Below are 25628 nucleotides of genomic sequence, written 5' to 3' on the forward strand. Positions count from 1 at the left end.
TCTATCAACTCAAAAAGATCATTGTGTCCATTTGCAGTTAACACTATTCCTCCTTCAGTTCCAGGTGACTCTACTTTCTGTCTATATAAATTTGCCTTTTTGGGCTATCCATATAAATGGGATTATTATACAGTATATGGTCTTTTTTTTTTTTAAACTTGATATTGGAAATTGAACCCAGGACCTTAATCATTATAGACAAGGACTCTACCATTAAGCAACATCCCCCAGTCATTTTTATTTTGAGACTGGGTCTTCAGCAATTGCCTAGGCTATCTTGAGCTTGTAATCTTCCTGTTTCAATCTTCTGAGTGGCTGGGAATTACAGGCCTGTGCCATTGGGGCCTGCAATAAGTGCTCTCTTTTTGACTGGCATATTATGCTGAGTATAATGTGTTTGAGGTTCATGCAAGTTCTAGCGTGCATTAGCACTTCATTCTTTTTTTTTTTTAAGCACTTCATTCTTTATTATTGCCAAGTAATATTCCATTTATGGATAAATAACATTTTTGTTCATGCATCAAGCAATTGATGGGCATTTGGTTTTTTTCCACTTGGTGGTGGTTATGAATAATGTTGCTAATATCTGTCTTTGGTGTGGATGTTTTCATTTCTCTTGTGTGGACACCTAGGAGTGGATTTGCTGGGTCATGCTTGGAAAAATTTAACCTTTTTTAAAAATATTTTTTTAGATGTTGATGGACTATTACTTTATTCATTTATTTATATGTGGTGCTGAGAATCAAACCCACTGCCTCACACATGTTAGGCAAGTGCTCTACCACTGAGCCACAACCCCAGCCCTTAACTTTTTTTTTTTTGGTGATACTGGGGATTGAACCCAAGGGTGTACTCCTGCCTCAGCCTCCTGAGTTGTTGGGATTACAGGTGTGTGTCACCATGACTGCCTGACTCTTATTATACACTTAGGTTTCCATAATGTTTATTGATGAGCATCTTTTCATGTATTTATTGGCTGTTTGTATATCTTTGGAGAAATTTCTATTCAAGTCCTTTGCCTGTGTTTTAATTGGCTTTTTTTTTTTTTTTTAAGTACTGGAGATTTAATTCAGGGGGACGCAATCACTGAGCCAATCCCTAGCCCTATGTTGTATTTTATTAAGAGACAGGGTCTCACTGAGTTGCTTAGGGCCTTGCTTTTGCTGAGGCTGGCTTTGAACCCATGATCCTTCTGTCTCAGTCTCCTGAGTCTCTGGGATTACAGGTGTGTGCCACCATGCCTGGTGGGTTATTTGTTTTGGTTGTTGAATTCTTTATATATTCTGGACGTTAGCTCCTTGCAAATATGTCATTTGTAGATATTTTCTTCCCTTCTGTGGGATGTCTGTCCACTCTGTTGATTGTGTCCTTTGAGGGACAGAGTTTTAAATTTTTGATTAATTCCATATTGTCTGTTTCATTTCAGCATTTTGTGTCATATCCAGGACATTATTGTCAAATCCAATGACATAAAGCTTTCGCCTGTGTTCTAAGACAGTTGAAGTTGGCAGTCTTGTGTCGTGGAGTTTGATCCATTTTGAGTTAATGGATCATTCTTTTACATATTGTTATCCAGTTTTACCCAGCTCTCTTTGTTGAAAAGACGGTTCTTTCTCCATTGATTGGTCATGGCACCCTTGTCAAAATCACCTGACCACATATATGAGTGTTTATTTTGGGGCTCTTTTTTTTTTTTTTTTAAAGGAAGTTTATTGCTTTGCTAGCAAAGGAGAAGCACAGGGGACTCCTGTCCCAGAGGCTATGATTCTGCCCATCATCAGGAAGAGGGGGCTTTTTTTTTTTTTTTAAATATTTTTTTTTTTTTTATTTCTCGGCGGACACAACATCTTTGTTTGTATGTGGTGCTGAGGATCGAACCCGGGCCGCACGCATGCCAGGCGAGCGAGCTACCGCTTGAGCCACATCCCCAGCCCCTATTTTGGGGCTGTTTTTAAAAAAATATTTATTTTCTCGTTTTAGGTGGACACATTATGTTTATTTTACATTTATGTGGTTCTGAGGATTGAACCCAGAGCCTCACGAATGCCAGGCGAGCATTCCACCCCAGAGCCACAACCCCAGCCCCTATTTTGAGGCTCTTTATCAGATTTCATTGGCTGTGTTTTGAATTTTTTCCCCCAGTACTGAGGATTGAGCCCAGGTGCCTACATTCGCAGTCCTATGTTTAACTTTTAAAGAAGTTTTCCAATGTGGCTTTATCATTTATACCTGCACCAACAATTTTACAGACTCTCATTTTCTACATCTTTGATGATTTGTTACCATCTACCCTTTTCCTTTTTTTTTTTTTGGGTGGTATTGGGGATTAAACTCAGGACTGTGTGCATATTAGGCAAGCACTCTACCACTGAGCTGTGTCCTCAGCATTGAGAAAAATTTATTTTTGGCTGGGTATGGTATTGTACTCATGTAATACCAGCAATTGGGGAGGCTAAGGCAGGAGAATCAAAAGTTCCAAGACCAGCCTAGGGGACTTAGTAAACCTTGTCTAAAAATAAAAAATTTATTTTTAATTAAAATTTTTTCCCCAGAACTGGGGATTGAACCCAAGGCCTTGCACAAACTAGGGAAGTGCTGTACCACTCAGCTACATTCCCAGCCCTTTTTATTTTTTTAAATCTTGAAACAGTTTAAGTCTGGCCTCAAACTTGGTGATGCCCTTGCTTGGGCCTCCTGAGTAGCTGGTATTATATATGTATGCTACTGTGCCTGGTGTCGTCTGCCCTTTGATCATAGCTATCTGATTATAGCTATCTGGATATGAAATTATGGGTTTGGTTCTTGACTTTAAAAAGTTTTTTTTTTAGTTGTAGATGGTCACATATCTTTATTTTTATGTGATGCAGAGGATCGAACCCGGTGCCTCACACATGCAAAGCAAGCGCTCTACCTCTGAGCTACAAACCTAGCCCTTGACTTTTTTTGTTGTTGTTTGCTTGTTTTTTAATATTTTTTAGTTGTTGATGGACCTTTTATTTTATTTATTTATATGTGGTGCTGAGAATCAGACCCAGTACCTCACAAATGCTAGACAAGTGCTCTACCACTGACCTACAACCCCAGCTCTGGTTCTTGACTTTTAAACTAATATTATGCTTTTTGTTCAACTTGGAGCCAAGAGATAGGGGATGGAGTGAGGACCTCTCCACTCATAGCAGGGTCACTTATCTGCCTGTACATGCTCTGTGCTTCTGCAGGGTGGACTGAGTAATCTCAAGCAAGTCACAGCCTCAGCTTTTTCTCTGAATAGTGGCAATAATTAATGCCTTTCTCATAGACCGTATGATAAGAATACTTATATGAATACTTTTCTTAGGGTAAGTGTTACTAAAAGTTGGATTCACAGTTTTACTCCATCAGCTTGTTTTTTGTTGTGTGACTTTTGCTGTCATTGACTTTCGCTGCCCAGCAATCGTGACCAATATTTTAGGCATGACAGAATTCTGCTGGACAGCCTGGCTGTGTATCTTCTGTTCCCCTGGATGTCACCCAGTTATCCTCACACCCGTCTCACGCATTAACGCTGAGTGAACTTGTGAGTCCCCTTGATCATCTGTAATCTGGGTTGTGACCACTTGTTTATCCAGTTTCGTTTCCTCCTTATCATCCATCATAGCTTCTACTTACTATAACAAAGTCTTGTTTCATTCTCTTGACCTCTAACCCTGGGCCCTATTGGGACAAAAACATTTTCATCCTTAGCCTGTGGAAAGCGGTGCTGTATTCTTTTCTTCCTTCTTAGTTGTGCCACATCTGCACGGACTTGCTCTTGGGGGAGATGAAGTCATCCAGGCAGCCTTCCCCTCCTCGTGCACAGGTTGCTAGCTGCTGCAGTAATTGGCTTGGCAGCCTACTCCCTGAAAGGTTGTCCTTCAGCTGGTACTTTTTTTAAAGCTGCAAGACTTGCCCCCTTGGGAGTGCCCTGAGACAGCAGCTGTCATGCTTAATTAAGGAGAGAGATGGGAAAGGTGTTTTGAAGGGAGACCTGTTATCTCAAAGAACAGTGGTCAAGCTGGAGCACTTGGAAAGGGCAGATCGCGGCCAAGATGGAGGGCATGGTAGAAATAGCTCAGAACGCTGGGCAGAAAATGCTTTGCTGGCAGTCAAGGAGAATGGCATTGAATGTTTTTTGTTTTTTTTTTTTTTTTAATGTTTACTTTTTTTAGTTGTAGTTGGACACAATACCTTTATTTTACTTATTTATTTTTATGTGGTGCCAAGGATCGAACCCAGGGCCTCGCATGTGCTAGGCGAGCACTCCACCGCTGAGCCCCAGCCCCAGCCCCTTGAATGTTTTTTAAAAGACTTATTTACTCTTTTTAGCAAATCAGGTAAGTCCCACACATATTAAAAATTTTGTGTATTTGGGTTGCTAGGTGTTGGTGGTACATGCATATATGTAGGAAGTACATACTTTTCATATCCAACTCCCCTGCACAAAAAAAAAAAAAAAAAAAAAAAAAAAAAAAAAATTCCTGAACAAAAACTCAAGGGAGTCCCAGATATCTCAGTGGGGTATATACTTAACCACTTAGGAATTGAAACTACTACTGTGTGCCTAAACTGTTAGGGCCCATAGTGAAGGCTTGGGGTGTGGGAGTGGATTCCCTTTAAATTCTAGTACAGTCATATCTGATAGAATTATAATGTGAGTCACACATGTAATTTTATATTTTCTAGTAGCCCATGTGTTAGCTTGTTAGGGCTACCATAACAAATTACCATAAAATCGGTAGTTTAAAACCACAGTTTCTTTGTTCACTGCTTTGGAGGCCAGAAGTCAGACATGTAAGTATCCTCAGTGCCCTGCTCCTTCTGAAGGCTCTGAGGGAAAATCCTTCCTGGCCTCTTCTCAGCATCTGGCATCTCTTGGAAGTCCTTGGCATTCTCTGGCTGGTAGTGCGTCACTTGAATCTCTGCTTCCGTCTTTGCTTTCTTCCCTGTTTGTGTCTCTGTGACAGATGTATGAATTTTGACGGATGCTGCTCAACCCACTGTCCAGGTTACATAAGTAAGAAGGGACCGTGGTGTGGTTCAGGGGCAGAGCACTCGCCTAGCATTGTGAGGTCCTGGGTTGATGTCCAGCTCTGCAAAATGGAAAACAAATAAACAAAATATAAATTAAGCCAGGACACAACTACCAAAAAATAAAAAAAAAGAAAAAAAAAAGAAAAGAGAACAGCCCAAATTTAAATTTGATTAATACCTAATACTAATTAAAGTTGGTTAATTTTAATGTTTTATTTTATCGACTACTCAAATATTATCATTATAGTAGGTAATCAACATAAAGGAATTTTTATTAATTTTTTTTTTTTTTTTTTGTAGTACTGGAGATTGAACTCAGGGATACTTTAGCATTGAGCTACATCCCCCAGTCCTACTTATTTTTCTTTTATTTTTTACTTTGAGACAGAGTCTTAGTAAGTTGTCCAGACTTTCCTCAAACTTGCCATCGTCCTGCCTCAGCCTCCCAGGTTGCTGCATTTACAGGTGTGCACCACCACACTAGATAGAAAGAATTCTTTTTGGTACTGGGGACTGAATTCAGGGGCACTCAATCACTGAGCCACATCCCCAGCCCTTTTATTTTAGAGACGGGGTCTCACTGAGTTGCTTAGAGCCTTTCTCAAAAAGAATTTTATTATTTTTAATTTTTATATATTTTTTAGTTGTAGTAGAAATATCACCTTTATGTGGTGCTGAGGATTAACCCAGTACACCTCACACATGCTAGGCAAGCACTCTACTACTGAGCTACAATCCCAGCCCCTCCAAAAGAATTCCTTTTTTTCTTGGTACTGGGTATCGAACTCAGGGGCACTCAACCGCTGAGCCACAACCCCAGTCCCCAAAAGAATTTTAATGAGATATTTTAATATTTTTTGTTTTGCATTTAGATCCTTAAAATCCAGTGTGTATTTTATACTTACAACATCTCAATTTGGACTGACACTTGCAAGTACTCCTGGCTGCTGTACACTGGAGAGCACAATTGGGGAGTGCTGTGGGGCTGACAGAGGGTTACAATTCTCAGTCTTTTGCCCCATGTTTTCTCCCTCTCTTTGTCCTCCTTTGTTGTTGGAATTTTCTTTTTTCTTTTTTTTTTTTTTTGAAAAAGTCTCAGTCATTCTGAACAAAAGAAATAAAATTTTGTAAGAATTACTGGAAATCCAAAGATTCAATGTGGAAAGCAAATTAGCCAGTTTTGCAAGAAAAGACCTTTATTGAGATCCCCTACCCATTTTTCCCCTTGCCCCACCCAGTTCTGGGGATGGAACCCAGGAATTCAGTTCCATTTCTAAGTGTCTGTGTTTATTATGTGGTAGAATTCATTAAACATTCTGTTTCAGTAACTTAAAGAAGTGTGGTTAAAATTTTGGATTTTAATTTTATACTGAGGAGGAGAAATATAAGCTTTTAAATTATTCTAAATCTCCCTGCCATGAGATTTGTGACTCACCCATTTAGGATCCCCCCAGTGATCATGGCTATTATTCTCTGTCATGTTAAAACAAGAAGGGGCTTAAATTTTTCTTTCTTGGGCTGGTTGTACTAAGTCTGTTGCAATAATGAAGTTATGATCTGTATCTCTAAAAGTCAGTATTGTCTTCTCCAAGATTTAAAGGCTTATTGTTAGTTTGAATTTCAGTAAGGAGGAGGTCCTTCATAAACAACCCCACAGGGAGAACAGTTGTGAATCCTTCAGTTTTTTTTCCTCCTTTGGTACTGGGGATTGAACTAAGGGAAGCTTTACCACTGAACTTTATCCCCAGCCCTTTTATTTTTGAAACTGTACCTCATTAAGTTGCTGAGGCTGGCCTGGAACTTGTGATCCTCCTGCCTCAGCTTCCCAGGTAGCTGCGATTACCAGTCTTGCACTCAGCTGTATCCTTGAATTCTTAAATGTGGTTGTGTGATAAGGATTTTTCTCTCCACTTCTGTAAGTGGAATTACAAATGTTGGCTATGGTTGATTTTTATTCTGGTCCATACATATTTCCTGCCAGTTTTACTTCCTGCCTTAAATAACCCACCATGGAAAACAACTTAGACTGCGGTTGCTAATGTGCCCAGATGCAAAAATCCACTGTGCTTGTCACAAATGAAAGTGGTTACCTAGGTGAATGAGGAAAGAAATCCCCTGATTCCTTGGAGTTTTGAACTTTTGATTATTACCCACCTGACCCCTAATCCTAAAGCAGAAATCTTGCATCTTAATCAGTAATGAACCTTGACTAGTTCACTTGTTCGTCTTTGTGAGTATTGTAGAGGAATCCAGTGTTCTCTTGAGACCTTGGTTAAGGTATTGGTGGTGCTTTTCATCTCAGTATCAGAGAGATTTATAAATTTGGGGTTGTATTCATCCTGTTGTGTGCTTCCCTGTGTAAACAAATGTATAGTTGTTTCTGGTCTGGAAGTTCAAAGAAAAAATAGGATGATTTCATCATGTTAATTAGTTACCCAAAGGATATGGATTTTTTTTTCCTTCTTTTTTAAACCTCAGTGACTACTATCATAGAAGAAAGTGGTGATGCTTACCTCTGTGACTGTAGAAAAAAGCAAAGGAAGGAAGGAAGGGATTTTGGAGACACCCTGTTCATGTCCTCCAGTTCTCCTCCTTCCCCAGTTCAAGCCCTTGTGGATCCTGTCTGAGACGGAGAGGGTAGATCCAGTAACCTAGCCTAGGCGACTCACAGGATTCCTCCCACCCCATTATCTTACTATCTGCAACTCTGTACCTTACAGTGCTCCAGCCTCCCTGGCCTTTGCTCTTTGTTGAGCAAGCCAGATAATCTTTTATCTTTGCCTGGCTGTTTCATCTTTTACTGGAACCCCACCCCCTACCCCCATATTGGGGATTGAATCCAAGGGTGATTTACCACGAGCACTATCATTTTCTAATACACTATCATTTATTTATTTTTCTTGCTCCATCCTCCACCACCCCCAATATAAGTGCCATGAGAAAAGGTTCTTAGTTTCCCATTGTTAGAAATACTGGGGGATGCTCTAAGGAATCAAACACGTGCTTGGAAATAGCTCTGCAAGGCAAAGAGTTAACTAAGTCAGCATCTTGACCCTGGGGGTCTGGGAGGTTATAGGTGTAGGTTAAAAGAAATGAGGGGGAGGGATATGTTAATAAAGGGGAGGAATAGTCGTGTATTTTCTGAGAATTTGAGTGCCACCTCCTTTTTGCTCCTTTCATGGTTTTCATTGGTTGTTCTCAAGACAGTTATCAACTGTCATGGTGCTGGGAGGTGTACCGTCTAGCAGGCCGATGGGATTGGAATGAAGTTAGAGGCTGACAGTTGCTCTGGCAACCATCTTAGATCCAATTGGTTTTAGCTAGCCTACCTGAAGAGGGGCATCAGCCATTCTGTCCTCAAAGATAAGCAAGAGGACTGGGGTTGTGGCTCAGTGGTAGAGTGCTTGCGTGAGGCACTAGGTTCAATCCCTGGCACCACATAAAAATAAACATAAAATAAAGGTATTGTGTTTATCTACAACTAAGAAAAAATTTAAAAAAGAAAAAGGTGCCCTGGCACATGCCTGTAATCCTATTGGCTCGGGAGGCTGAGGCAGGAGGATCACGAGGTCAAGCCAGCCTCAGAAAAAGCAAGGTGCCTAAGCAATTCTGTGAGATGATCCTGTCTCTAAATAAAATACAAAATAGTGTTGAGGATGTGAATCAGGGGTCGAGTGCCCCTGAGTTCTCTCCTGAATACCCGGAAAAAAAAAAAAAAAGATAAGCAAGACTCAGTGGGGCAGAAATTCAGTTAGGTCATGTAGGCAACATGGAGAAACTAAGGGTGAATGAGGGCTGGTTTTAGTAAGGTTTATTGTGCAGATTCCTCTGGTGCCATCTCTGGGCTGATAAGAATTGTCTGATTAACTTCCTGTCCTTCCTATTTATGTCCTGCTGGTGGGGAAATAGGGGGAAGGCAGAGAGTTATTTTTTGTTATGTATAACCTTTATACCAAAGTGGCATATTCTGCACTCACTTCCCCTATGCTGGGCATTGAACCCAGGTTTGCTCTACCACGGAGGTGCATCCCCAGTCTTTTTTTAAAAAAATTGTATTTTAAATGTTGATGGACCTTTATTTTATTTGTTTATTTTTATGTGGTGTTGAGGATCAAATCCAGTGACTCACACATACTAGTCACGTGCTCTACCACTGAGCCACAACCCCAGCCTTTCTCCCCGGTCCCTTTTTATTTTTTATTTTGAGACAGGGTCTCACTAATTTGCCTAGGCTGGTCTTGAACTTGTGATCCTCCTGCCTCAGATTCCCAAATAGCTCAGATTACGGATGTGTACCACCATGCCTGGCAAACCTTCCCTTCTCTTGAAGTTCTCACATGAATGTTCCCCCAAGACCCTTGACTCTGGGACCTTTATAATCTCTGAAGGGGTTTGTGGCTTATTGCAGAGAATTTCAAGTCTGAGCTAAGCTTGGTAAAATAGCAGTAGGGATAAGAGTTGGATCCTTCTTGATGCCCTGCCAAAAGAGGGGCACTTGGTATTCACTGGGTCTGTAATTATGGGGCTTGCTGACATAAAGTCCTTCTGGCTGTGCCATATTCATTCTCATCATGTTAAAATGGAAGAAGAGGTCAAGTTGTATTTGCTGATTTCACAAGGTCCACTGGGCCTACTGTAAATAATTCATATTCAAGGCAGATTTTTCTTTCCACATTTCAAAACAAACTTTTCATCTTCTACATTGACCCCTCTTACCTTGCCAGTTACTAATTCCTTCTCTCCCTGTTCTCCTGTACCACACACACTTCAGACACTGTGGATAAGATCAAGGCAGCTGTCACTTAGAAAATTTCTAAAAATTAGATTTTTTATTAACTTCAGCCACCTGGTACCTGGGGTGAGGGCGAGGGAACAACGTGGAGAGCAAAAACCTCTGAGAGAACCAAAGATTGAACCCAAAGACCAATCAAAAATATCTGTACACATTGTTTCATAGAATAGTACAGTAGAATGTGAATGTGACATGTGAAATTTCAAGTGTTCTGGAAATGACATTTAAAAAGGTAAAAAGAAAAAATAAAAGGTTAAATTATCTTTAATGATCTTTTTTATTTAATCCTGTATGTCTAAAATAGTACCATTTCAATGTGCAATCAATATGAAAATTAATATCTAGGTGTCGTGGTACATGCCTGTTATCTTAGTTTCTCAGCTACTCTGGAGTAGAAAGACTAAGGCAAGAGGATTATAAATTCAAGGCCAGCCTGGGCCACTAGTGAGCCTGTATCTTAAAATAAAAATAAGCTGGGCCTGATGGCACACATCTGTAATCCCAGCTATTTGGGAGGTTGAGGCAGGAGGATCACAATTCAAGGCTAGCCTCAGCAATTTAGTGAGGCCCTAAGCAATTTAGCAAGACCCTGTCTCAAAAAGTGGGAAAAAAAAAAAAAAAGGGGCTGGGAATGTAACTCAGTGGTAAAGTGCCCCGAGTTCAATCCCTGGTACATATATAAATACATACATACAAATATATATAAAAGGCTGGGATATAGCAGTGGTATAGTGTCCCTGGGTTCAATTCCCAGTACTGGAATAAATGGTTCACATTTTTCTTTCAGCACCACTCTTCAGAAGTAGTGAGATCTACAGTACATTTCAATTTGGACTAGACACATTTCAAGTGCTCAGTAGGCACATATGGCTTAGTGGCTACCTACACTTTGAAGGCTTTGCCCTAGAATGAATCCATGGGTGTTTCCTTATTTGAACAATTTATTTTCTGTTTTCCCGCCACAGAAATGTTTTATTATTATTTTCTTTTTACAAAGAGAGAGAAGTATGAAAAGTATGTGGACAAAGTTAAAGATTTCTATCAAGTATTACTGAAATAATATCATGTTCTAGTACAGGAACTCTGGGAAGTACACATAGGTAGAAACCTCAGGCTACATGACTACATGATGTCCTCTCCATTTCCACACCTGGGAGCCCGTAAAAGGTTTGGGGTGCGTGGGGCTTCAGCTAGGTGTACCCCATCGCATCTCACTGGGATTACAACTTCTGTAGGTCTGTGGGTTTCTCTTCTGGTCTGTGGGGTCAGTTTGGAGCAGGAGCCTTGGAGCTGGCAAAGCTGAGTCTTGCTTAGGTCCTTGCTGTGTTTATTGTTATCTGAGGAGTGTGGCTTGTTATTTTGGTTAGTTTTTTTTCTTTTTTTCTTTTTTTCTTTTGAGGTGCTAGAGAATGAACCCAGGACCTCACACATGCCAGGCAACTGCTCTACCAGTGAGCTACGTCCCTAGTCCAGCCCTGTTTTATAAAACTTTAGTGAAGGATTCTCTTGGAACTGACCCCTCTAGGGACACTCACCAAGGCAAGGGTGGCCCAGTGTGTGGGTCAGCTGTCTGAGCTGCAGCATGGAGATTCCAGCCAGCAACAAAACAAAACAAAACCCAGAATGCCCAAAGCAAATACTCCCTTTGCCTTTTTTATGAGTTTGTTTCTCTTGCCTAGGTATAAAATGACAAAGTTGAGGGTGAGTTGTGTGAGAGGGTAGTTGTCATATAACCAGTGTGCATTGTTCTCATGGAAAAAAAAAAAATCAGTCCATGGCTGCCTGTGACGGAATTTTTGTTTCTCTCTTTCTTCTTCTTCTAGGCCGAGGAATCCTGTAAATGTAATGGCTGGAAAAACCCCAACCCCTCTCCCACTCCCCCCAGAGCCGATCTGCAGCAGATCATTGTCAGTCTCACGGAATCCTGCCGGAGTTGTAGCCATGCCCTAGGTGAGTTCCAAAATCTTCTAGGTTGCCTGACTGTTCCTAACTTTTAATGAATTCTGTGGATTAACCCAACTTGAATGCTGTTTACTTCTATATGAGGCCAACCACAAAAGAGTCTCTCTAGTTTCCTGAGTTGGTTTCGTGGGAGAGACAGTCCATGCACTCACTGTTGGCATCGATTCATTATTTGTCTCTTTTCCCCTTTCAGCATGAGCTGAGTTGGACTGAAGGATTGCCAGATAACATGAAACACAGCAACTGAGCTATTTAGAATAAATAATGTGTAACATGTCCTGATTCGTTCTGATGGAGGGGCCTGAGGGTCTTTGAGCCTAGGATGGAAACCTCAACTAACTGGTTATTTGTTGTTATTTTCTGAATCTCTGAACTTTCTTGGAGGGTGCTTCATTTTATCTGCATGTACCTTTGTTTCTTGCATTTGCCAGTACTTTCTTTATTGGGGTTACCCTCCATTGTGTTTCTTGAATGTTTACTTGTCTTTTCCTTTTCAACTTTTTTATCTGTCTCTGTAAGATAATCATTGTCAGGGTGGCAAGATAAGGCTTTGCTGCAGTTATTCAACAGGACTGAGATAATCTGTTACTCTGCATCTTTATAGGAGCGTCAGGGTAATTCTTCTGGGGAGGAGGTGCTGGGGATTGAACCCAGCATTTCTCATAAGCTAAGAACACACTATTGCTGAGGTATATCCCCAGCTGTAGGATAAAAAAAAAAAATTTTTTTTAACCATGCAACATCTTCTATTATGTATAGTTTAAAAAAAAAATTTCCTCAATATCTCCACACACAAGCAGACTTAAGCATGCTGTTTAACATATTGAAAATTCAAATATAATTCTTGCCTAAAGAAGGGAAAGTTATTCCCCAATTCCTGCTTAACTGGAAGGCCATTTTATCTGCTGACCTCCAAAAACATGGAGATGAACGTGATAGACTGTCCCCTCTGCACCTTCATTTACCACCATTTAATAACCCTTCTTTGGTCCTTGACCAGCAGCACATTTCTTGCCATCAGTCATTAAATGTCCATGAAGAATTTTATCCACATCTTCCGCTGCAGAAATCTGGACTATATGGGAGGTTTTAATTTGTACTCAGTTGGAGTACAAAAAATGTGTTGGTGCTCGAGGGGAAATGTCATGGAAAGCAAGACACTGGCCATCCTCAAAAATGATTTTGGCTCAGATTTCCTTCCGAATGATCTTTCTGAAGATGGTGTTATCGCCAGGCTGGGTGACCTGAGCCTTGGTGATCTCATCCTTCCCATGCTGCTAAAAACTGCTTTGACATTGTATTTTGTTTGAGTTGGTAACTTTTGCAGTTGTGGGGGATTGAACCCCACTCCTCACATATGCGAGGCACTGTTCTACTGCTGCAGTAGAAAAAAAAATAATGGGCACTTAGATTATTCTGGATATTTAAATTCCAGTTTACAGAGGATCTTGGGACATTATTCTTTCTTTTCTACCTTCAGTTGTCCATTCTCCCAAATACTGTGAGTCCAGCTTCCTGTTCAGTATTACAAGGACATAGCTCTGGGCAGAACATGTACACTAAGGTCCTTGCTCCTTCCATCTGGCTATTTATAAGTAGGTAGCTTCTTTTGTCATCCTCATTATCTGAAGAGCTTCCTGCTGATCTAAATGGTGCAGTGCCAGCCCCCAAGGAGAACATGGTGTCAGGTTGAGTCTGAGGTTTTATGTTGTCTTCAGTTGAAGTGTATTTCAATATTTGTAGAGCAAAAAAGTAGGTAGCTTGATCTTCTCAGGAAGTCATGGCACTGGGGTAACTCCTGGAGAGGTTTCATAATTTAAGACAAAATTATAAGATATTCCAGCCTGAGTTAAACTTCTGGCTGTTCAACCAATAGCTCTGAGAAAGGGCACATTACTTAATCTGCCTGGATCTCAGTATTTTCAGTGTGAAATGGGTTAATAATCATACTTACCTCATAGGATCAATTTGTGGATTAAATGATGTAAATCTTTTACATATTTTTTGGTACTAGGGATTGAACCCAGGGACACTTAACCATTGGACCATGTCCCCAGGATCTCACCAAGTTGCTTAGAGCCTTGCTAAGATTGCTGAGGCTGTCCTTGAATTTGCCATCCTCTTGCTTTGGCCTCCTGAGTCACTGGGATTATAGGCATGTGCCACTCTACCTGGCCACATGTAAAACTTTTAGAAGAGTACCCGATATACAAATATATGGTTATTAAGTTACTATTGTCCGTAGTAACATTGCAACACTATGGGGGGAGGGTTCTTTTACTTCAAACAGCAGATGTAAACATTGTCTAGTTTAAATAAGAGTTTCTTTTTTGGTACCAGGGATTGAACCCAGGGGCACTTAACCACTAAGCCACTCCCCAGCCCTTTTTTATATTTTATTTAGAGACAGGTCTCGGTGAGTTGCTTAGGGCCTTGCTAAGTTGCTGGGTCTGGCTTTGGACACAAATCTTTCTACCTTGGCCTCCCAAATTGCTGGTATTACCAACATGTGCCACTGTGCCTGGCTAGCAAGTGGTTTTTGTAGGAAGGGTACTTACTGGTAGCTCTCAGAAGCCAAAAACAATGGGCAAATCAGTTTCTGTTTGGTAAAGGGAGAGTGCCTGTCATATGCCCAACTAGAATCCTTCAGAATTAACTACAGAATTATCTACCCTCATAATTAACTACATGGAAGGTGGTCCTGTCCCAAATTGCAGGGTGCTTCTTCAAGAATAGCACTGATTTCTTCATGAGGATAGTCTTATTAGTTTAGAAAATAGATCATTTTAAAGGAAATATTGAGCTTTTAATTTTAAAAAAAATTTTTAGTTTTGTTTTATTTTTAGTGTACCACTGCACCCGGTTTTATATAGTGTTTTGACAATTATTTTCATCCCAGCGTCTGTGTCCTGCCATAATTTGATACTCCTCTGTGTCTGGTGGACAAAAAACGCAGGAGTGAGAGAGCCTGATCTAGTGGAAAGGAATTTCAATTGGCAGTTAGGAAATAAGAATTTGGGGCCTGACCCCACAGTTTGCCATATCACTTCACCTTTTTGCAATTTAGTATCATCTACAGAATGAAATGGTAGATCTAGATTTGCTTGTAAAATACAATACCCTGTAACTACCTGGGGTTAATAATTGTCATCTGTAGAATAGACTACTGGCATTACATCCTATTTTACCCTATTCTCTGGAATTATTTGATATTTCCAGGTAGACACATTCAGTTTATAAAAGTTTGACAAAGCACTTCTAACAAAGCATTTCAGTTGAGTCCAGCGTTTCTCCTCATTTTAATATTAATAAAAATTCCAAGCTGGGAACAGTGGTGCATTCCTGTAATCCTAGTGATTTGGGAGGCTGAGGCAGGAGGATTCCAAGTTTGAAGCCAGCTCCAGCAACTTAGGAAGATGCTGTCTCAAAAAAAAAAAAAAAAAAAAAAAAAAAAAGGACTGGGGATCAGTGGTAAAGTGCCTTGGGTTCAGTCTTTAATACCAAAAATCCAACCAATTGACCAATCAGCCATCTATCCAACCAACAAAACCCTCCTTATTTGGCATTGCTTATTTAAAAAGTAACCTGTTTTTATGACCAAGAAAGCAGGAAACAAACCATGTGATCAAAATACCATTGGAATTTCTGTTGTTATTTTTGGATTCCATTGTAATGAACTGAACCAGAACAAACTGGTGATTAAATTCAACCAGTGATAATTTTTAAAGGTTTTTTTATTCCCTTGGGTGCTGGGATGGAACCTGGGGCCTTTTAAGTACCAGGCAAATGCTTACCACTGAGCTACTCCCTCCCCACTTTTATTCAGCTTTTATGTATAACTTTTTCTACTTTTTTTTGGCACCTGCAATTGAACCCTAGGGCCCTTAACCACTGAGCCATGTCCCCAGCCCCCCTCCTTTTTTCTTTTCTTTTTTGTTCTTTTAGAGACAGGGCCTTGCTAAGTCCTTAGGGCCTCACTAAGTTGCTGAGATTCGTCTTGAACTTGGAATCCTCCCTCATCCTGTGGAGTGGCTGGGATTACTAGTGTGCACCACTGTATCTGGCTTCTGTAGAACTCTTTTTCTTTTTTCAGAGCTGCTGTTACCTTCATTGTGAGAATTAATCCTTGTTATTATAGTTATCTCTTTTTTTTTTCTGCTTGTTTACTGTTTTAACTTTCTATGGAAAGTAAGGAGCTAGCTCTAATGATTAAACAGGTATCTTATTTCTTGAGCAATAAAAGAGAATGCCAGTATTTTACTCACGGACTATTTCAAATATTTATGTGATTTAAGAAGATTATTTGACTCAACACATTTTCTTTTCTTTTCTTGGGGAGTGGTGGGGGGTACAACTGGGATTGAAGCCAGGACACTGTACCACTGAACTACATCCCCAACTCTTTTTATTTTTTGTTTTGAGACTGGGTCTTGCTAAATTGCCCAGGCTGACCTCAAACTTGTGATCCTTCTACTTCAACCTTGCTTCTCTTGCCTCAGAGTTGCTGGCATTGCAGGCATGAGCCGCCACATCCCACAACTCAACGCTTTTTCTCTGGCTACACCACATTTGCGTAGACCTCCAGCCCTTGATCCCTCTCAGTTCCCGTTTATACATGTGTGGTGCTGATGACAAATGGCATACCTCTGGGGCTCAGCTGGCACACTGACAGAGCTACCTGAAGGAAGTCAGCATTTTCTTCTTGGCTGAGTGTCCTCTGTTGGCTAATGCAGACTTGCAGATGCAGGTTTCTAACCTCATGGGGAGTTGTGAGAACAGAACAGCAGGATCTAAGGGCAGAACATGGAGAACATTGTCCTACTCACCTGATAGCTTACTTCTCTCTTCCTCTGGCTATATAGTTCTGGTTTAGTCTCCCTCCAAAATCCCTTCAGCATTTCCTGAATTCAGCCTTTTCCTTATGATTCCTTGGTCCTGTCTGCTGCAGCTCCTGTTGTTCTTATTTCTATTCCTGCACACTCAGCATTCCTAGGAAGAAGTAATTGAATTTGGTCATGCTCTTGTGTTTACGTCTCTGGGTTGCCTGTTATCCTCAGAGTGGAGTTCAGCAGATACTTCATGTCTGCATACCTTCCAGGCCTTTCCCCACCATCTGCATTGCGTTTTGGCTCCCAGGCTTGTGGGTTCTTTAAACTTTCCCTATCTGTGTTTTGGACCTGGAGGCTCACATGCCCTGTAATTCCTTTCTTTCATTTTTGGCCAGGGAATCCCCTTTTCCTCCAAGGCTTGACTCTCTAGGTCTTTGTAGAGGGAACAAGGTCCTCGGAGCTGTTGTAATATTTCGGCTTATGTGATTATAATTGTACACACCTGTTGATTTGCTGAACTGTGATTAAGGGCCGACTTTTATAATTCAGCATATATTTAATACATTTGACGTAATTTGGTTTATTCCCTTTATTGACAAGTTATTGAAGTCACTGTATTGAAAAGGGGGCACTGGTTGCATTTATTGCAGACAAGCTTTCTTGGTGCATCATCTGTACTTGCACTGTCTGACAGAGTAGCTGCAAGGCCATTTGTGGCTTACTTGGATTGTGATTAGTTTGAATTGAAATGAGCTTCAAGTATAAAATGCACACCAATTTGGAAGACTAAGTATGAAAAAAAAGGTGGAAAATGGTAATATTAATAACTTTTTTTACCTGACAGAATGATAATACATTAGTAAAGTACATTTTTTATTGATTTCTTTTGACTCTGTGTGTGTGTGTGTGTGAGTGTGTGTGTGTGTGTGTTTGTGTTTGTTTGCATGTTACGGATTGACCCCAGGGATTTACGTATGCTAAGCAAATGAAGTGCTCTGCCACTGAGCTATCCCCCAAGGTTTTTTTTTTTTTTCTTTTTTCTTTTTTTTTTGGTACTGGAGATTGAACTCAGGGGCACTCAACCACTGAGCCACATCCCCAGCCCTATTTTGTATTTTATTTAGAAACAGGGTCTCACTGAGTTGCTTAGTACCTCGATGTTGTTAAGGTTAGCTTTGAACTCATGATCCTCCTGCCTAGCCTACTGAGCCGCTGGTATTACAGGGGTACACCACCACACCTGGCCCCCAAGTTTTTCTTTTAGTTTTTTTTTTCGTAGCTAGTGGGATATTTAAACTTCTAGATGTGGCTCTCATTATATTTCTGTTGTATTTCTGTTCTTACTTTTAGACTGTTCTTTTTTCCATTCCATATCTATGATTATAAAAATGAAACAATTTTTTGGGGGGGTACCAGGGAATGAATCCAGGGGGTGCTTAACAATGGAGCCACATCCCTACCCCTTTTTTAAATTTTTAATTTTAAAACAGAGTATCGCTAAATTGCTTAGGGCCTTGCCAAGTTGCTGAGGCTGACTTTGACCTTGCGATCCTCCTGCCTCAGCCTCCCTGGCTGCTGGGATTACAGGCATGCACCACTCTGCCCAGCGAGGAAACACTTTTAATTGATTAGCCTTTTGCAGTTCATCCAGTAGGCTTATTGTAGTTGTTAATTTTACCTTTTCTAGCCTTGATCCCATGTTCCCATGAACAAAAATGTATTTGACCAGCTTTCAAATCCTGTAGACAGGATGCCATTTGCTTCTGGTCCAAAGAAGCGTGGACATGTTAGTTTCCTGCTCAGCTGCTGCCCATGCACAATGCAGGGCATGTGAGGACTGGCAGGCTGTCCTCATGAGAAGTGCAGGTCAGTGATACATGGAGCCAGAGCTTAGTAAGGGTCATAGCACACAGTGACAGTGTGCTTCCTGTTCTCAGCAAGGCAACAGCTGCACTGTGATTCTTGGCAGCAGACACATGGTGGGTCACCCTGTGGTACCCTGGGTGTTTGCAAGTCTAACATAGTACAAAGATGGGCCAACATGCACCCTCCTGGAGAGATGTAAAATAAGCAAAACCTCCTCCATTCCTCTGATTTACACCTTCCCTTCCCTTCTTCTGGCCCTCCACATATAAGGGACACTGGGGGAACTGAGTCCTGCTGGGAGGAATGATCCTTTCCCATAAGTCACGGATTAGCCAGTTCTTGAGTAATTATACTGATGATTTGTAACAGGCTCTTGGAAGGCCATTTGAAATAAAAGCTGGATTATCAAATTCAGATGGAAGAAAGATTTTTGAAAACATTTTTATTTGGAAATAATTGGAAGCTTACATAATAATTACAAGGATAGAAATGAAGAATTTCCCATATATCCTTTCCATAGATCTAGCTATTGGTAACATTTTATCCAGTTTGCTCTGCCATTTGTTCTTATTTACATGCATATATAACACAATACAATAGCTTTCCCTATATTATATAAGTTGCATATATATATCATAGCCCTTTTCCTCTCAATATTTTAATCTGTGTTTTCTAGAAGTAAAGGTATTATTTTATATAACATCAGTTCCATTACTAATTGTGGTAATTTAACAATAATGTAATGCTTGTGTCTAATTTATGGCTTGTATTCTAATTTTATCAGTTGACCCAAAAATGTCCTTCATATTTTTTTTTCTGTTTCAAACATCCAGTCTAGAATTACATATGTATCTAGTTGTCATGTCTCTATATTCTTTAATCTGGAATCATTTCTCAGCTTTAATTTTTTATTTTATTTTTTTATTTTGTGATGTTGACATTTTCATAGAGACATTTTTTTAAAAAACTCATTAAAATGCTAGGTGAAATTCATTTTTGTTACCTTTTGGTTAGTAGGAAAATTGTTTGCAGTGCCTTAAATGCCAAACATAGATTTTGACTTTATACAAAATTAAAAGTTTGTATACAGCCAAACCAAACCAATGAAACACAAATCTCAACAAAATCCATAAGCATTTGCAATGAATAGAACAGACCAAAGGTTAGTACCTACAATTCTTTTAAGGCAGTAATAAAAAGAGCAGCATACTAAAAGACCAAACCCAGGAACTGGACAGTGCTCAGGAGAACAAATAATAATAGCCAATAATATAAAAAACTCCTAGGCCATTCCAGTAAATGCAGATCAAAGCTTTGGGGCCTTCATTAATTTTCAAAAGATTGATTAGATTATTGGTAGGTATTCTCAACTGTAGGCAAGAGTGTAGGGGAAGGATTATTCTCTAATCTTGCTGAGACAGTGTACATCAATGCAAACTTTATGAGGGAGTATTAAATTAGGAAGCATACGTCAAAGCTTAAAATAGCAGTGACCTGCGAGTCATGACTTCAGTCTCAGGTTAATTGTGAGGGAATTGTGCATTGTAGTTGAGAGATTTTTATTATAATTTTCCCCCACACCTCTCCCTGGTACTAGGGATCCAACTCAGGGCTTTGTTTGTGCTAGGCAAGCTCTACAACTGAGCTATATCCCCAACTTTTTTTATTTTATTTTATTTTACTCATTCACTTTTAAAAGGAGGGAAGACTTGTTTTGGCTCGTGGTTTCAGAGATTTCAGGGCATGGTCACTTGGTTCCATTGTTTCCAGGGCCAGTGGTGAGGAAGGCCGCGGCAGAACAAAGGTGCTCACCTCATGGAGGCCAGAAAGCAAAGAGAGAATTCTTTTTATTTTATTTTGGAACTGGGTCTTGCTAAATTGCCCAGGGTGACCTTGAACTTGTGATCCTCCTGCCTTGGCCTACTGAGATGCTGGGATTATAGCCAGAGGCTGTGCCACCATGCCCAGGAGGGCATGTCTTTTTAAGAAAGCATGCATTTTAGTGCTAGGATACAGCTCAATGGTAGAGCACTTGCCTAGCATACATGAGGTCCTGTATTTGATTCCTAGCTCCACAAAACAAAACAACAACAAAACATGCTTTTTAGATAGTGGAAGAGTACCTACTTGTATCAAAAATGCTTAAGATTAAAGAAATGTTTCTTTTAATAAGGACTGACCCTTTTTTGGTTTAATGTGAGTTGATTTTCAGTACAGTAAATTGTTCAGCTTTGCAGTTAGAAGGGGGTACATCTGGGTGTTGGCCCAGGATGGGGTTGAGTACAGTAATAAGTAACAAGTCTGATGTTGGTCAACAGCCCCAAAGGGCAAGGAGCAGTCTTTGAATTTGGTAGAGATGGGATTGTTTGAGGGGGAAAATGCTATTTAGAGACTACCCTGGCACCAGGAAGAACAGGGTGAGGGCTATTTTCTCAGTGGAAGCTTGAGATCCCAATGGCTACAAAAGCAGTAAGGGGAAATGCTGTATGACTTTGAGAGAAGGTGAGGAAGCTCAGCTGAATCTGGTGGCTGACTGTGTGTGGAGGATAAAGGACACTGGAGGAGTAAATCACTGGCTCCTCAGCAGAAGTGTAACTGGCTGGAAGGAGCTGTTGTTTTGAGAGTGTTGTGAGGATGGGTCCGAGTCTGGTTTGCTATGATGATGATGATGGTAGTGGTAGTATGTGTATTATTGTAATGATGAGGCTCTAGGTGGCTTTTTGGGGAAGACTGGTGTTTGAGAAGAGTTTTGCTGGTGATGTGGATTTCGTGAGAACCAAAGCTGAGATTCGGGTGCTTAGAAACTGAGTTGGGTGAGGACTGAAAAGGAGCCTTGGTCAAAAGGGGTTCATCAGTGGCCTCCTTGGAGAGGGGAGCATTCGAGAGTTTGAGAACTCTATGCATCTGGACTACAAAGTATTCTAGAGCACAGTTACAATTGTCCTTGTGTGACTTCTTAGTTACACTCTAGCCCTTTTTATTTTTTATTTTGAGGCAGTGTCTTGCTGAATTGCTGAGACTGTCCTTGAATTTGCAGTCCTCCCTCAGCCTCCCAAGTTGCTGGGATTACTGGTGCGCACACCACTGTGCCCGGCTTACTTGTGTGACCTTCTTTTCAAGAGAAGCTACTCTTTCGTTGTAACGTGTCCAGGCTTCTTTTACCCACCTTTCAAGCCATTTGTCCACAGCTTCTATCTTCATCTATTAGTCCCCTACCCTATTATTGTAGGATGCGTAACCCATCTCACTCATGATCCTTCTTCTGCCTCAGCATTCCCCTTTCCACCCCACGTCTACCTGTCCTTTGTCACAGGAAGAAAGACACTCTTTTGCTATAAAAGTGATCCATTTCTCCAGTAAAGCTTCTCTCTTCCTTCCTTCTAGCAAACTCCCACAGGTTCATTTATATCTGCCCCCATCTCCACCTCCCTGTTCCTTTCTACTTTGGGCTACAGACTGAGGTTTGAGGAAATATCATAGATTTCATTACGGGCAGAGTCAGAGGGAATTTAGGTCTCATTTTCTGAAGGATCAGTCAGCTTTCTGTTGCTTTGACAAAATACCTGAGCTAAATCAACTTAAATGAGGAAAGGTTTATTTTGGCTTATGGCTTCAGTCCATGGTCACTTGCCGTATGGTTTCTGGGCCTGTGGTGAGGCAGAGCATCAGAGCAGGGAGTGTGTGGCGGAATGAAGCTGCTTACCCCATGGCATCTGGGAAGCAGAGAGAGGAAGTGCCTGTGTACCCTTCAAGGGCATGTCACGAGTGACCTACTTCCTCCATGTAGGCCCCCCCTCTCAATAGCTAGGAGCTGGAGAACCAAGCCTTTAACACAGGATCCTTTCGGGGACATTCCAGTTTCACGCTGACATTAAGCATTTAAATTTTTACCTAGGCTAGTTTTCAAAATAAGCAAGAAGATAAGCAGTAGTTTTATAATAAGCAGTAGTTTTCAATCCCAAGGGAAGGGAACGGCCCTTCTGTTTGAACCAAAGCAGCTCTTTCTAATTCAGAGTCAGAATCCATTTGGGTCAAGTGTTTTGTAGTCTTAAGAAAAGTGAGTCATTGCTCGAACTAGTCAAATCTTTCCTCTTGGTGTCCATTTCCTCAAAACTAAAGTTAGGAAAAGGCCTCTAAGCAAAATTTTCTTTCTTAGGAGGATGACAGAATTTTGTATTCCTGTTGATTTTTTTAAAATTTTTTTATACCAGGGATTGAATTCAGGGACACTCGATCACCGAGCCACATCTCGAGCCATGTTTTGTATTTTATTTAGAGACAGGGTCTCACTGAGATGCTTAGTGCCTCACTGTTGCTGAGACTGACTTTGAACTTGTGATCCTCCCGCCTCACTCTCCCAAGCTGCTGGAATTATAGTCGTGCACCACAGCGCTGGCTGTTAATTTTCTTATATTATTACGAGAATGAATGTATAAGCACTTCAATAACTGGTGTGTTGATTTCTACCCAGAATAGTATATTAAAAGCTGGAGTATAATAGCTCAGTGGCAGAGTATTTGCCTTTCATGTACCGGGCCCTGGATTTGATTCCTAGAACTGTGAAAGAAAAAAAAAAAGTGCATTAAAATCGAGATGGCCCATCACACTTTGGAATAAATGATCATATTTTTGGCTAAGGAAAAAGAAAAGTGATTCATCGGCTTTAAAATCAATCATGGCATCCATTTCCATGAGTTCTCCATTGTATGTTAACACCTCGATTAGAGTGTTTTATATTATATAGTGAAGACTCTGAAGGGATTAATACGATTCCTTTCATAGTTTACCACTAAAAAGAGATTAAAACTTTACAAGGCAAAAATAATCTTAAATAAAATTATTTCTGCAAATAACTGACACAAAATTTTTGACCTAGTTGTTTTCCGAATGAGGCCTGTCCCCCAAAGGCTTCAGATTGACCTTCAGGAAAATTTTGCATAGTCTCCAGAAACAAAATGACCTGGCAAACATTCTACCAAAGGAGAATTCTAATTTTGGGGTATGTTTTAGAAAGTGATGAAGCTAAGTATTGTATAGTCAAAAGTAAAGTAATAAATTTGTACATTAACTTTTTTCTAATTTAATTTTATGCATTTTAATTTTCTGTTTTTCATTTTTTGAACATTAATTTTTGTTTTTACATACATGTACTTTTTTTGATGTATATTACAATTTATACATGATACGGTGTTGTCAATTTTTCAGTTTAGATGGATCCATTAGATTATTCAGGGAGGCAGATTATAAGAGTCATCTCCAGCACCCTAAAAAAAGAAACCACAAAGCAATCTACTTCCAAGTTATAGTAATCAAAATGGCATGATACTGACATAAAAACAAACAGAGAGACCAATAGAGAACCTAGAAATGGGGACTGGGACTGGAGTTCAGTGGTAAAAGTCCTTCTCTTGCCTTTTGAAGCTGCTTCCTTTGGGGGCCTATTGCCTTGGCCAGTTACTCTGCTTTTCCTTACTCTTTTTTGCATTAGAAAGGAATAAAAGGTTGGTGCCCTCTGTCCCTCTAATTTTCAACCCTTTAGTTTTTTCCCCAGCTTTATTAGGGCTTAATTGACAAATAAAAATTGCATACATTCATCCAGCCCAATTGTTACCCATATAGGGTAAAATTACCTGGATTGGAGTACATACCTTTTTTGGGGTGGGGGTGGGGTACCAGGTATTGAACTCAGGGGCACTTGACCACTGAGCCACATCCCCAGCCCTATTTTGTATTTTATTTGGAGACAGGGTCTCACTGAGTTGCTTAGTGCCTCACTTTTGCTGAGGCTGGCATTGAACTCGCAATCATCCTGTCTCAGCCTCCTGAGCCACTGGGATTACAGGCATGCGCCACTGAGCCTGGCTGGAGTACATATCTTTTATTAATTCCTTTGTTTCTTCAATAAAAAATTGTTACAAAATGGAGGGATTATAAAAACATTGTGAGTGGGAGTGTGGCTCAATGGCAGAGTGCCTGCCTAGTATGAGACAGGCTGTGGGTTCAATCACCAGCACACAGATAGACAAATTGTGTATATTTATGCTGTACAATATGATGTTTTGACGTATGTATGTTAATCAGCTTACTCTAAGGGAAAAGTTTATTTTGGCTCATGGATTCAGAGATTGATATCCACGGTCTCTTGGCCCTGTTGCTTTGGGCTTGTGGCAGCGTAGTACATCATGGTGGTTGTACATGATAGAGTAGGCCTGTTCACCTTGTGCCAGCTGGGAGTCAAAGGAAGAGACCAGGGTCCCAATGTACCCTTCAAGGGCATGCCCCAATGACCTAACTTCCTTTCACTAGACCCTGCCTCCTAAAGGTTCGTCTCCCAATACCACCACAGGCTGGTTGACCAAGTCTTTAACACATGAGCCTTTGGGGGACACTTACCAAGCCTATTGTGCATAGATTAAATCAAGCTAATACATCCATCACCTCACATGCTTATCATTTTGTTTATTGAGAATATTTAAAATCAGTTCTTGGTAGTTTCCAAGTACATATTATTATTAAGTGTACTTACCCCATACTTTATGATAAATCTTCAGAACATATTTTTTCCTGTGTAACTTTGTACCCTTTAACCAACATCACCACCCATCCTTCTTTTTTTTTTAAATATTTGTTTTGTAGTTATAGATGAATGCAATATTTTTATTTTACATTTATGTGGTGCTGAGGATTGAACCCAGTGCCTCATGCATGCTAGGTGAGTGCTCTACCTCTGAGCCACAACCCCAGTCCCACCACCCATCCTTCTAACCTGCATCCTAAGTCCTTGGTAACTGTCATTCTGCTCTCTGCTTTTTTGGCGAATTTGCTACTTTTATGCTATTTTATTTTATTTTATTTTTTGGTCCTGGGTATTAAACCCAGGGGTGCTTTACCACTAAATCTGAAGTCAGCAAAGTAGCTGAGGCTGGCCTTGAACTTGAGATGCTCTTGCCTCAGCTTTCTGAGTTGCTGGAATTATAGGTATGCACCACATGCCAAACTGGGTTTCGTTTCTTTTCTTTCTTTCTTTTTTTTTTTTTGGTTTTGAGAATTGAACCCAGGGATTCACTCATGCTAGGCAAGTGCTCTGTCATTGAGCTGCATCTCCAGCCTGTTTAATTTAATTTGAGGTC

General features: G+C 40.4%; 1 protein-coding gene and 1 pseudogene across 8 annotated transcripts in view; one reads left to right on the forward strand and one right to left on the reverse strand.

Annotated features, from left to right (window-relative positions):
• Positions 1–25628, forward strand: part of Kat2b (lysine acetyltransferase 2B) — a 102610-nt gene that overhangs the window by 20295 nt on the left and 56687 nt on the right. For all 8 annotated transcript variants that reach the window (XR_009228912.1, XR_009228913.1, XM_058586562.1 and 5 more), the window contains exon 2: positions 11665–11791. Coding sequence is in view for 6 of the 8 variants with exons in the window: in XM_058586562.1 (XP_058442545.1) it covers positions 11665–11791 (127 nt within the window). In the remaining 2 variants the exon portion in view is untranslated. The remainder of the gene's footprint in view (positions 1–11664; positions 11792–25628) is intronic.
• Positions 12685–21699, reverse strand: LOC124109179 (adenosine 5'-monophosphoramidase HINT1-like; annotated as a pseudogene).

The sequence above is a fragment of the Marmota monax genome, unplaced genomic scaffold (assembly GCF_021218885.2).
Source record: "Marmota monax isolate L192 unplaced genomic scaffold, Marmota_monax_Labrador192_F-V1.1 WCK01_AAM20220418_F8-fsc00152, whole genome shotgun sequence".
Classification (NCBI taxonomy): domain Eukaryota; kingdom Metazoa; phylum Chordata; class Mammalia; order Rodentia; family Sciuridae; genus Marmota; species Marmota monax.